Genomic DNA, 13,026 nt, shown 5'->3' with positions numbered 1-13,026 from the left:
TCCTGTCTTTCATTTGCATTTTGGCTTATTTCTTTCTGTTTCTTAAAAACAAAAAATTGACAGATAGATGCAATATCAGTGGAGTGAGATGAATTATGACTTTTAATTTCAGACACTTAAAAGATACTTAGAGTTTTAACAATCAAGTCTGTCTTTTTTTTTTTTTTTTTTTTAAGTCTGTCTTTCTAGAACACAAACACTCCTTGAAACAGACAAAGCTGTTAGACTGGCTTTCCTACCAGGAAGGGAATGGGCTTACAGCTAGTGGTGGGGAGTTAAAGAGAAGGGCTCTTCTGTCAGTAAAGTAGAGAAAATTCTCAAAGTTTTGGCCCAAGAGAGTAAGACTAAGCCTTGTACTGCAGGGAGTTTCTTAAAGTTTTCAACTAATACAAATTACATTATTCTCATTTCACAGAATGTTTTCATTTAATAACATTTTCTCTCGGGTCCTTATTTGGGAAGGTGACCTTGAGCCAGCCTAGGGGGAACAGATTGGGTCACAGTGTTGTTGACCAGAGAAGAAACCCAGGTAAGTGTCAGTGTCTGTGGGAGTAGAATTGTCAGCCAGGTTAGCCACTTAAGACCCTTCCATTAAAAACCTCATATTTTTACTTGTAAAGAGCTGGTGTAACTTCAAGACTTTTCTTTATTTTACAGTCGGAAAATGAACGAAATTACCACATTTTTTATCAACTTTGTGCATCTGCACAGCAGTCGGAATTTAAACATCTTAAATTGGGTATGTGGTGTGTAATATATGGAAATGTCTCTCTTCTATCTAGGGGCTTAAATGCTAGGTTGATTTCTTCTTCTTTTTTTTAATATTTTATTTATTTATTCATGAGAGACACAGACTGAGAGAGAGAGGGAGAGAGGCAGAGACACAGGCAGAGGGAGAAGCAGGCTCCATGCAGGGAGCCCGATATGGGACTCAATCCTGGGACTCCAGGATCTCCAGGATCTCCAGGATCACTCCCCTGGCCCTAAGGCAGGCGCTAAACCACGGAGCCATCCAGGGATCCCTGATTACTTCTTCTTTTTTTTTTTTTTTTAGTAATTGATTTATCTTTTTTTATATATATATATTATTTATTTATTTATTCATAGAGACAGAGAGAGAGAGAGAGGCAGAGACACAGGCAGAGGGAGAAGCAGGCTTCATACAGAGAGCCTGACGTGGGACTTGATCCAGGGTCTCCAGGATCACGCCCTGGGCTGCAGGCGGCGCTAAACCGCTGCGCCACCGGGGCTGCCCTCTTCTTATAGTAATATCACTTTAAAAATATTCTGTCCAAAGACAGATACTTGGGTTTTGGGGGTGGAATTGATGCACCTAACTAAGGAGATAGAATGAGGGGCAGAGTGATTCCAGGAGAGGAGACCCTTCAACTCTAGGATTTTTTTTTCAAAGCTCATGGATGATGGTGGTCATCTAGCTAGAACCACCTGAATAAGGCCTCCCGACCACTGGGATTCGGTGCTGTAAATCCTTAAACTTTTATCTGAACTTCCCTTGGATGTATGTTTTCTAATATGTATGACGTATTTCCCTGTCTTCTGAGACAGAGTACCTCTATCATAATTTGAGCTTCCTTGATGACTCAAGGTCATTATTATTTATAGTTCTAACTACTCCCCATACTATAGGGACAGAACTATTTGTCCTTTAGTGCAAACAGCTTGATTCCTGTGCTGTCACAGCTCTCCTCTCTTGATTGCTTGTGCTGTGTTGGTAGAATTATCCAGCGTGTTGGAGTTGAATGAATACACTCCAATCCTGGAGAAGTTGCTTGCACTTGTGAAGAGTCTAAATTTCTTCAGATTTCGTATAAAGATAACAACCATGCCTGTCTACCAACCAGAATGTTAATAGTGAATTTGGAAGGACTTTCTAACCTATTATTCAAATCTTAGGTGTGCATAATCGTTATTCTCTTGCTTGTGGTGATGATTTCATTAGGGCATACATTTATCAAAACTCACCAAATTATACATCTTAACTAGGTACAGCTTACTCTGTGGTCAGTAAACCTCAGCCAAGCTGTACAAAATAGATATGGGAACAAAACCTATGAGCTTTGCAGTCAGACAGGCCTGTGTTTAAATTCTTGCCCTACATCAGCCTTGAGCAAGACACTTCACAACTTTGGGCCTTGGCTTCTGTGTCTGTAACAGAATTCTAAGGAAGAAAGGGAATAATGTGTGTCAAGTGCTTACTGTGGTGTATTCCATGTGAGCTTCTTGTCTTGCTTCTGCTAAACATATATGTACAAATTTCTGTGTCACAGACATGACAATCTTTTGATTTCAGGGAGTGCAGAAGAATTTAATTACACAAGAATGGGAGGCAGTACTGTCATTGAGGGTGTGAATGACAGAGCAGGCATGGTAGAGACCCAGAAGACCTTCACGCTGCTGGGTAAGTAGAAATATCCTGTGCAAGGTGTGGCCATTTTCTCTTTTAAAAAGGGGGGGGGGGGCACCTGGGTGGCTCAGTCAGTTAAGCATCTGCCTTTGTCTCAGGTCATGATCCTGGGGTTTTGAGATCAAGTCCTGCATCGTTCATGTTCTCTATCTCACGTTTGCTCTCTCTCTCTCTCTCTCTGTCTCTCTCTTAAGTAAATAAATTAAATATTAAAAAAAAAAAGAGTGAAAGGCAGGGATGCCCAACATGTGTGTGTTATAAAGACTCCTAATAAACTCTAGTCTTAGGATGTGCCAATCAGAATATATTTGAGGCCAAGGGGTCAAGACTATGCTTTTTCCTTAAAAGATCTAGAAATTAACTCCTTTGCCTTCAGGCTCACTGGTTTGCGGTGACAAACATGGGCTGTCAGCCCTGTGGGTGCTTTCAAGCTCCTCTGGGCCGACTTTGGAGAAGACTGGTGAATCAGCCCAGGAGGGTCCTGTTGACCCTAGTTGGCCTGATAAAATAGCGGACACTTACATGGAACTTACCATGTACCAGGTACCATCCTAAGCACTTCACTACCTGTATTAGCTTGTTTAATTTACAAGCACTTTATGAGGTAGACACTGGCATTTCCCCCTTTTTATAATAGGGAAATGGATGAGTTTCACTTTTTGTGTGTGGGAGGGGTGTGGGAAGATAGATAAAGAGAGAGAGATCGCAAGGGAGCATAAATGGTGGGGAGGAGCAGAGGGAGAAGGGGAGAATCCCAAGGAGATTGCCCACTGAGCACAGAGCCTGATATGGGACGACCCCATGGCCTGAGATCATGACCTGAGCCAAAATTAAGAGTCAGATGCTTAAACAACTGGGCACCCCTCTTACAACATTTTTATATAGAAAACAAAATATTGGATTGCTTGGTTCTTTTCCACCTTGCTTTTCTCACATGGAGCTCACGTTTGGGAAGTGTCTACCAAATGGCATTGATAAAAATTATCATCCACTTTCCCATAGTGTATCAGTATAGACCTTAACTCATAACTGTTAGTCAAAGCTTCCAATCAGTGTGAGACCACAGATTATTTTTCCATCTTATAGAAAATACTTATTTTACCAAGTTGTTTTCATTGTCGTGGCTTGGGTGACTATATTTAAATTAAAAAGACGAAGAATTTGAAGTTAAATATATCAGAGTAATCGGCAAGATTACTCCTCTGGACAATTGAGGATGAAACATTTGGATAATTGAGAATGAAAGCCAGTTGGTTTCCTAAGCAGAATTACCATCTGATTCTGCCCCTTCCAAATCGCTCCTCCTCCTTCTCCTCTTCTTCTTCTTTTCTTCTCCTCCTCCTCCTCCTCTCTCCCCCTCCCCTCCCTCTCCTCCTCCTCCTCCTCCTCCTCCTCCTCCTCTTCCTCCTTCTTTTTCTCTTATTAGGCTCCACACCTAGTGGAAGTGTAAGGCCTGAACTCATGCCTCTGAGATCAAGATCTGAGCTGAGATCAAGAGTCAGATGCTTAACTGAGTGAGCCAACCAGGTGACCACCCCCTTCCAAACCACTTTAAAGAGAAGGATGATTTAAACAGTTTATAATAATAAGGTAAACACTTTTGGTACTGATTAACATTTTCCTAAAATAGTTAAAGTCATAATTTTATCTTTCTATAATGTGCTCTAATGAGAGGGATGTGTATGAGGTGGGATCAAGCAGCCTAGCTCTGAAAGGCCCCAGGGGAACCTTCATCCACATGCCCTGTCCTCCTGACCATCCCTGCACTTCTGTCACTCTCTCCTGCCTCTATAGTGTTTCACCTCATGCCAAAATGATATAAGAGAAAGAGAGTAAGCTTTGGAAGTGATTCAAAACCTAATTGGCAGAACTCTACGGAGATTGCCCTTTCTGAGACTCAGTTTCCCAATCTATAGAATGGCCGTATTCCTTACCCACAAGGCTCTCATAATAACTGGTAAGGAAATGTGTGTGGAAAGCCCCTGGTACCAGGCTGAGCATGTAGCAGGAGCTTGCTAAGTATAACTGCCTGCCATTGGTCTCTATTCCCTATTGTCCAAGCCCTAACCGTCCTTTGAGCAAAACCATCCCCTTCTCCATGAAGCCTTTCCTAATCTCTGGAAATCATCAGCACAATTTTTTGCACCGTCTTATACAAATTAGATCATTTGCACAAATGTCCACACCAGCTGGGCCAGGACGAGGATGAAGCAGGAGAGACAATCGGGATATGAACTTGAAGGAGGCATTCAGGTGCTCATCTCAGGGTCAGCCCCTGGCACCTAGCTCGCCTCACCTGGCCCAGCCTTGCACACCTGGCCTAGATGTTTTGACAAAGCCTTCCAAAGCCTTATGGGGAGGTAGAGTAAAACAATCTACTGCCTCTGTGGTAGGAGCCCCATTCTCTGTAGGCTTCTTTCTCACATAGGCTGATATGGTTAGATATCAGCCTATGTGAGAAATGGCTGGTTTCTCACATATGATATGTGATATGTGATATGGTTAGAAGTACTGGGGGCTGGGCGGGCATCTCTCTCCACACGGACTTCCTCGCAGAACACTGGTCTCAGTTGTGCCATGTTGTGGCTGGCTTCTCCCAGAGCCAGCTACAGTAGGCTCTGGAGGAATCTGTCAGACTTTTTATGAACCAGCCTCAGAAGTCAGGCAGCATCACTACTGCCATGTGCTAATGGTCAAAAGCTCAGACTCATACATAACTCACTGTGAGGGACTGCACAGAGCATGAGCCCTGGGAGGGTGGTATGCTGGGGGCCTCTTTGGACAGTAGCCCCCATGCCAAGCTATTAGGCATATGGTGAGGATTATGAGATAATGTCTACAGTGGTTAATGGGGCGCCTGGGTGGCTCAGTTGATTGGACAGTCGACTCTTGATTTCAGCTCAGGTCATGATCTCACGGTCCTGGGATTGAGCCAGGCATCAGGCTCCCTGCTCAGTGGAGAGTCTGCTTGAGGATTCTCCCTCCCTCTCCCTCGGCCCCCTCCCCATGCATGTATGCAAACGCTCTCTCCTCAAATAAATAAATTTAAAAAAATAATAAAGTGATTTATGAGCTATGACATGCTGTATCAATATGAGAGATCAGTATATATTTAATGAAAACATGACTTCACTGCATGAATCACTAAAAATTGTCCTAGACCAGAGGTCAGCAGATTGCTGCCTGTTTTTGTAAATAAAGTTTTATTGGAACATAGACACTCATTTGTTTAAGTATGGTCTATGGCTGTTTTCATGCATTGGTGGTGGAAGGGCTGAGTAATTGTGATATAGACTATACAGCCTCCAAAGCCTGACAAGAAAACATTGACTGTCCTGTATCTTGATGATAGAGAGAGAGTAGTTGATGGATTCCTTAGAATTTTCTTACAATGTGTGAAGTTTCATGGATGGACTTCATGAAGCCATCTTAGCTTCGCCCCTATGTGTCTCGACATGGAAGTCCCCCGGTGATGCATGCCAGACCAAGAAATTTGAGTAGACTGCAGAGGTCCATTTATTGTCGTGGAGAGGAACCAGGTGACCTCACTGTGACTTTGAGATTACCATCACCCTGTGATCTCCACAGCCAATGACCTCATTCTGTGTGTGGTTTTCATGGTCTTTAAACCTGTGCCATACAACACAGCCACAAGCGAGTGTATTTCATTTTAATTAAAATGAAATAACCTTAAAAAATCAGTGCTCATAAGCACATATGGCAAAATAGCCCCCATATTGGACAGCACAAATACAGAACATTGTCTTCACGTCAGAAAGTTCTAAACAATAGTGCTTCCCCTAACAATGTGAGAATGTGCTGTACTGCCTGCCCTGCTGGCCGTGTCCTCTCGTTTGTGTCTCAGTGTTCTCTTTCTTAGCTGGAGATCTCTAGGGGAGACTGCCTAACTTGAATTAGGTACACTTATAGCATATTCGGGCAGACCACCCTTTTTAAAAATCTAATTGCTAGATAAGTACTTGGTTGATCTGTCCATTGCTGTGGTTTGTTATGGAGCTAGGATAGAGAAATTAGTGGCAAGGTCATCTGGTTCAGTATGCAAACCCATTTCTCCACATACCCAGGAAATAGACCTCTGGAGTCTGCTCAGATTCCTTTGCTTGGCATGAGGTTGTCAGGGAGCCTCCATGTTATGCACAAGGGGGTGAAGGTAGGATGGCTTCATGAACCTCACAGGTCTTTTCACATATTGTGGTGGTGGCTGGCATTAAACTGTTTAGCTATGACATGCTCAGGGTGACCTAACCCTTCTATGCCTTAGTTTCCCCCTCCATAAAATGGGGACCATAATGAAGCTTGCTTCATATGGTTGTTGTAAGCATTAGATGAGATGATACATGGAGAGTACTGGAGTACAGGGTTCCATTTGCTTTCCCTTCCAGTTCTGCTCCTAAGACACCTTAGCTAGTCATGGAATTACCCCCTGAGGAAGCAGAAGGGGATAACTTTGACCAAAAGCTCCTTTCCTTTGTTCGCTGTCTCTCATTTAATTTGCCCTCTGATCCTTGCCTGGCCATTTAATCTCTGACAGAAAGAACACCCTAGAAGGAATCACACTTAGCCTGGAACTCAAGCTCAAGGTACTTGACCATTGTACTTCATATTGAAATCAAACTCAGGCCAGCAGTGCTTTTGCATGACCTTGTCTCACTAAAGAGAATTACTCCACTAAGATCTTTTTATTTTTATTTTGTAAGATTTTATTTATTTATTTGACAGAGAGAGAGAGAGAGAAAGAGCACAAGAAGGGGTAGAGGAAAGGGAAAGGGAAGGGGTAGAGGGAAAGGGGTAGAGGTAGAGGGAAAGCAGACTCCCCACTGAGCAGCCCTCCCCGCCCCAACACAGAGCTCAATCCCAGGACCCTGGGTTCATGACCTGAGCGGAAGGCAGACGCTTAACCCACTGAACCACCCAAGCACCCCTCCACCAAGATCTTAAATTCTCTCACATCATTGCTTTGGAGTTATTTCACTTTCGTGGGTTCTGGAAGGCATGGTATAGTTCAGTGATTTAATTATAGACCAATGACGTAGTGAGTAGGAATGCTGAACCAAAGATTCCCAAAGGGCATGTTTTTCATTGCTTTTCCTCCTCACTTACCTGCCAGTTATCATGCTGGTGGCCTATGGAGAGGGTGGGGGGTCGGGGTGTAGGTGGAGCTGGGGGCTGATTTCTGTTAGAGGCATCTGTCCTTGAAACAGAGGTGTTAGCTCCAAATGGGAAGACAGAAAATGCCTGGACTCAGCCTGAGCTGGAGTCTTCCATATATTTTTGGTTTGATTTCATTTGATCTTTGAAGGAGATAAGACTCTCTAGGTTCTGAAATTATTTAAGAACCTGACCTAGCTACTACCAAAAGAATCCAGATATCCCCAAGTGAGAAGCAGAGGGTGGCTGTGGCAGCTCTTCCTCAGCATTTAGGGCCTGCTGCTTTTTGCTTGGGGGAAGGGGGAGGGCATCACAGGTGTCCGTGACAGCTGCACTTCCCACGCAGACCAGGGAGCAGGGACATCTACATGAAGGAGCCTCCCCCACCCTCCGAGGATATCTCCACGCTCCACAAGGCTCTGCAGTGTCAGCACGAGTCGGTGCCTCGCCCCACCCACCACACTCCTGCTCTGCGGTCCTGATCTAGCAAAGCCCAGCTCACAACTGGCAGGTTCCCTATTGTGATTTATGGGTCTTAGACACAAAGTCCTTCCTAGTAGCTAGTGTGGTTTATTTTTGGCTCCAGGACATGTGCCCATGCCCCATGGTGACTGAATATGTTATATATTCATAATTTATATGCCACCTGCAACAGCCAGGGTCCCAATGGGAAATACAGGGGCCATTTAAATTAGGATAGAAGGAGGAGGGTTTATCTATGAAAGGACCAACTACAAAGATGTGGGCAGGTCTAGGGGAGCTATAAGGGGCAGTAGGGAGCCAGGGTCAGCAGCAGAGCTGTTCGCTGCTTTTCACCATTTGGGCATGGAGGTATCGCTGGAGCCAGAAAGGAGGGTTGAGGAAAGTGAGCACCAGACCAGGAACAGTGACCTGTCAGTTGGCAACACTGACAACCTGAAGCAACTTTGCAGGGAGAGAAACCTCTCTAGTGCTTCTCTCCTCCCAATCCTGCTCTCCTGCAGGAGGTCCTCATGGGTCACACCCACCCAGAGGCCAGAGGATATGAGAGCCCATGGCCTTGATGCAGACAGTATAGCCCCCCTGGGGCAGAGAGCAGCATGCGGAGCTGCAGGGGCAAATGGAATCCATCTGGCACCCCACCACTAGAATTCAAGGAATTCAAGAAAAATAAAACAAAACAGAAAACCCAGAGTGAAAATAAAGGAAGCACATCACATAGAATAAACGAGACCTGACATGAGATGGTGATGTGGGTATGAATTCTTGTGTTGCACTTCTAGCAGCGATGGCAAAAGGGGAAACCTAGTGGGCTGTCGAATCCACATGTTGTGTCATCACAAGTCAAAGTGGCAAGGATGGTGAACCGGATTCTCTCCAGGGGCTGCTTCACGTTCCTGTCCCTGCTCTTGGCACAGACGGTTCTAGAGTGTCCTGAAAGAATTCAGATGCTATCTTACTAGTGATTAAGTAAGGGAAGACATGCAGTAATCCTAATCTGGAAATGTTTTTTTTTTTTTTTCAGGTTTCAAGGAGGATTTTCAGATGGATGTTTTTAAGATCCTGGCAGCCATCCTGCATCTGGGCAATGTGCAGGTCACAGCAGTGGGCAACGAGAGGTCCTCAGTTAGCGTAAGACGCTGGCTTGTTTTTACCTTCCTGCGTTCAGAGGGTCACCCGTAGGGCATCTCATGGTTACCCTGCTTCTGCATTTTAGCACCAGGCCCACTGGGTCTTCTGGGGAGACCAGTTGTCAGGAGCAAGGAAGCAAAGAGTAAAGTGACTGGCTTGTAAGAGTAAAAATTCTTCCCCTTGTAATAGTAGAGAAGGGGAAAATACATTCTCTGTGTTTTTCTTTCATTGAGTAAATTTTACTAACTACTTGCTTTGTGCCAAGCCCTGTTGCAAGCTCTGGAGAAACAGTAGTGAACAAAACCAGACAAGAAGTGCTTCATGGTGCTCATGATCTGGGGAGTAGGAGGTGGAGAGGAGGAGACACGAGCACCACTTATGGGCTCTGGCCACTGGTGATGGCCATTAGAAAGGAAAATGAAGCGGAGTCGGGGGTACAGAGGGGCTGTGTCTTTTGTGTAGAGCATTCAGAGAAAGCCTTGCTGGTACAGTGGCGGTGGGCAGAGGCCTGACGATGAGAAGGTGAACTGTGCCTGTATTGGGGTGGGGAGAAAACATTCAAAGTAGAGGGAATAGCAAGTGCAGAGGCCCTCAAGCAGAAGGTGTTATTTAACAAATAGAAAAAATGTCAGGATAGCCAAAGAGGAGTGAGTGAAAGAAAGGGTGATAGATGAGGCCAGAAGATGTGTGGGGGTGAGGAGAGGGTGAGGTCATGTAGGGTCCTCAGGACACTGGATATTTTGAGCAGAAAGGACACCTCCCACCTCCTGACACTTGCCCACATCAGGCACCCATTGTGCTGACTCTGTCTCTCTGGAAATATATTCCCATGTAAATTTGTGACAGATTTTTTTTAATTTAATGAACACAGGTTAAGTTTATATGTGTGTATCTTTGATGGAATCATGGAAAAGTAATCCTCAGTAGGGGCATGTGTTTGGTTCTTCTCATAAATAGCCATGCAAAGAAGAAAATAACACATAGTAAAAAATGCTTCTAAGGAATACCAGATCACCTGACGTTTCAAGCTTTATGTATCTCTCTCTCTCTCTCTCTCTCTCTCTCTCTCTCTCTCTATATATATATATATATATATATATATATATATATATATATCTGGTCAACTCCCCTGACCATAACAAAATACCAAAGGCTGGGTGGCTTCAACAACAGAACTTTATTTTCTCACAGTCCTGGAGGCTGGAAGTTCTAGATCAGGGGAACAGCATGGTTGAGCTCTTGGTGAGGTTTCTCTTCCTGGCTTGCAAACATCCCCCTGCTTGCTGGGTCCTTGCAATAGAGAGAGGGACAGAGAGAGCTCTGGTCTCTTCCTCTCCTTAGAAAGGCATTAATCCCATTGTGAGGGCCCTACCTCATGGCATCATCTAGACCTAAGCACCTCCCAAAGGCCCCACTCCAAACACCATCACGTTGGAGGTTAGGGCTTCAACATATAAATTTTGGGAGGAAGTGTTTAGTTCATAGTATAACGATACCCGTTTTCCTGTGCCCAAAGGAAATTCGGTGGGAATGGTAGATAATTTGGTACACTGGTCATTTTCCAGCTCTCTAGAACCTGCAGTTCAGGGAAGAGAAAGAACCAAACAGAGTGGATGGAGGATGTGGGCTTTGGCTCAGTGCTTCAGTCCTGTTGTCCTGTGACCAGGAAGTAATCCTCCTCCCTCTCCTCAAGCACTCACACTAAGCGCCCCCCACCACCACTACCCCCCCCAGCCCCGTGTCCATCCCTCACCCAGTTGGTGAGTTTGCATGGGACTGGGAGGTTCTGGGAGGGGGGGACAGTAGGCCTGGATAGGAGCCTGGTGTGCATGTGGTGGTGGTTCTCCCTCTGTGCCTTCTCGATTACCTCCAAGAAACGGGTTTCTACCTTTGTTCTTCTCAAACTCCATAGACTGAAGGTATGATTTCCACCCAACAAATGCCCTTGCACCGATCTCTGTCCCATGAAGTTTGTTATGAAGGTAGTATTTTGGAGGAGGAGTTAAAAATGATAGACTAAAAATCCTTTGTCTATCAATCTGAGGAGACAAAGTCTCTGAAAAAGATGTAGAATCTTGAGAGCAAATTACCAGTTCTGTAATGAGTGGTCCTATCTTTGCAACATACATACCATTGATTTGCATCGGAAACTTGAAATATCGAGCAAGCCCAATCTGGCTGAAGTCATTTTTTAAAGAATTGTTGCCCCTAACCCTTCCCCCTGCACCTGCACTTGTACCTGAATGTTTTGGACTCAGATGGTTTAGTTCCTTCTTAGAAGGAAGAAAACCCATGGCTCTGCCTGTCTGTTCCCCAGTGAAGAGGTCAGGCATGTGAATACAAGCTTTGTGTTCTTGAGATGTTGGTCAGAAGGGGTGTAGGTGAGCAGCAAGGAGGCGGCAGGACTTTTTTAGATTGTTTGCTCTACTGTAATCTGATGCTTTTTAAATGCAACCTCATGGCTTTCCCATTGGCTGTGATGGTTTCTACAGATCAGCCTTCCCCGGGAACTTCCCTTGCCCAAGGGGAACGATTGTGCTCAGTCACAGGGGTCACATCTCCTTGCCATGTGACAAGGACTCCTTGCCCATGCGAGCTCAAGACAAAGAGGAACAGACCTCTCCTTGTCTCTGACCAGTGGGGCAGCTCTCATGCCCCAGCTGGGAGAGACGCAAGATTCACTTTGTGTGTCCAAAAAGTCTTCCACACATTCCTCCTCAGTTGAGAGGCCAGCTCTGTTAAAGGAGCCCCACTGTCAGGTTCTCTGACAATGACATCTATGTACCTCAGGGCTGGACCACCCACACAAACCCTGACCACACAGGTAGGGACAGGGTGAGTGACCATGCTGGCAGGTGGTCTGAGCATGTTACAAAGGGAAGAGCAGAGCCTTGAGGCTGTGTCCACATGCAGAGGAAGGGGAGGGTTGCATCTGTGGCCTTACTCACTGCTGATGTTCTTTGGCCAGAATGAAACCCCAGGTGGGATGCAGTCCAGAACTCCCTGGCATCATCATAGCCATGCCTTGATGCAGGCTCCATGCCGCTGCGGCCCTCCTGCTTTCCTCTGAGGCCTGGTCATTCTCAAGCCAGCTCATCCTTGTCTCTGGCACAGGCCTGGATGGATGCCCAGGGGCCCCTGCCGGGTGGGCTGCTGCTGGGTTAGAGGGCCAGACACCCCTGATGGGGCTTGTGCTTGTGTTTGAAGGAGGACGACAGGCACCTGGAGGTGTTCTGTGAGCTCCTGGGCCTGGAGAGGAGCAAAATTGCTCAGTGGCTGTGCAATCGCAAAATCATCACAACCTCCGAGACGGTGGTGAAGCCCATGACCAGGCCCCAGGCCATCAACGCCAGGGACGCACTGGCCAAAAAGATCTACGCTCACCTGTTCGACTTCATTGTGGAGAGAATTAACCAAGCGTTGCAGTTTTCAGGCAAGCAGCACACTTTTATTGGTGTTTTGGACATTTATGGGTAAGATTCTCTTCTGTGAGCCTGTCTTTCCTCATTGAAATGTCAAATGCCCATTATTTTTAGATCATTTTGTTCTGGTTTCTCATTTGTGTTTCACATGATCAGAAAGATGGTGGTGTCTGTGTTTGCACTTGTGGATGTTAAGTTCCGTCCCCTGGGCTACAGTGTGCTTATGTAGAGCAGGTTACATAGATGCTGAACTAACAGTGACCTGCACCAAGAGGCTTCTGTGCTGGGTGGTCCCCACGCACTTTCTGCCTCTCAAGCAGAGGCGAAACAACCAAGGCTTACATGCAGAAGTGTGTTGGCCGTTGCTCAGCTGGTGGTAGAGCCCATGTCTGGTTCTCT

General features: G+C 45.6%; 1 protein-coding gene across 1 annotated transcript in view; it reads left to right on the top strand.

Annotated features, from left to right (window-relative positions):
• MYO5C (myosin VC) overlaps nucleotides 1-13,026 on the top strand; it is a 94,743-nt gene that overhangs the window by 21,427 nt on the left and 60,290 nt on the right. Inside the window, exons 7-10 of the mRNA XM_038580442.1 lie at nucleotides 658-739; nucleotides 2,312-2,419; nucleotides 9,099-9,205; nucleotides 12,413-12,678. Of these exons, the coding sequence (XP_038436370.1) occupies nucleotides 658-739; nucleotides 2,312-2,419; nucleotides 9,099-9,205; nucleotides 12,413-12,678 (563 nt within the window). The remainder of the gene's footprint in view (nucleotides 1-657; nucleotides 740-2,311; nucleotides 2,420-9,098; nucleotides 9,206-12,412; nucleotides 12,679-13,026) is intronic.

The sequence above is a fragment of the Canis lupus genome, chromosome 30 (assembly GCF_011100685.1).
Source record: "Canis lupus familiaris isolate Mischka breed German Shepherd chromosome 30, alternate assembly UU_Cfam_GSD_1.0, whole genome shotgun sequence".
Taxonomy (NCBI): Eukaryota; Metazoa; Chordata; class Mammalia; order Carnivora; family Canidae; genus Canis; species Canis lupus.
The sequence above is the reverse complement of the archived record's forward strand: the minus strand, read 5'-3'. Positions and strand labels throughout refer to the sequence as shown.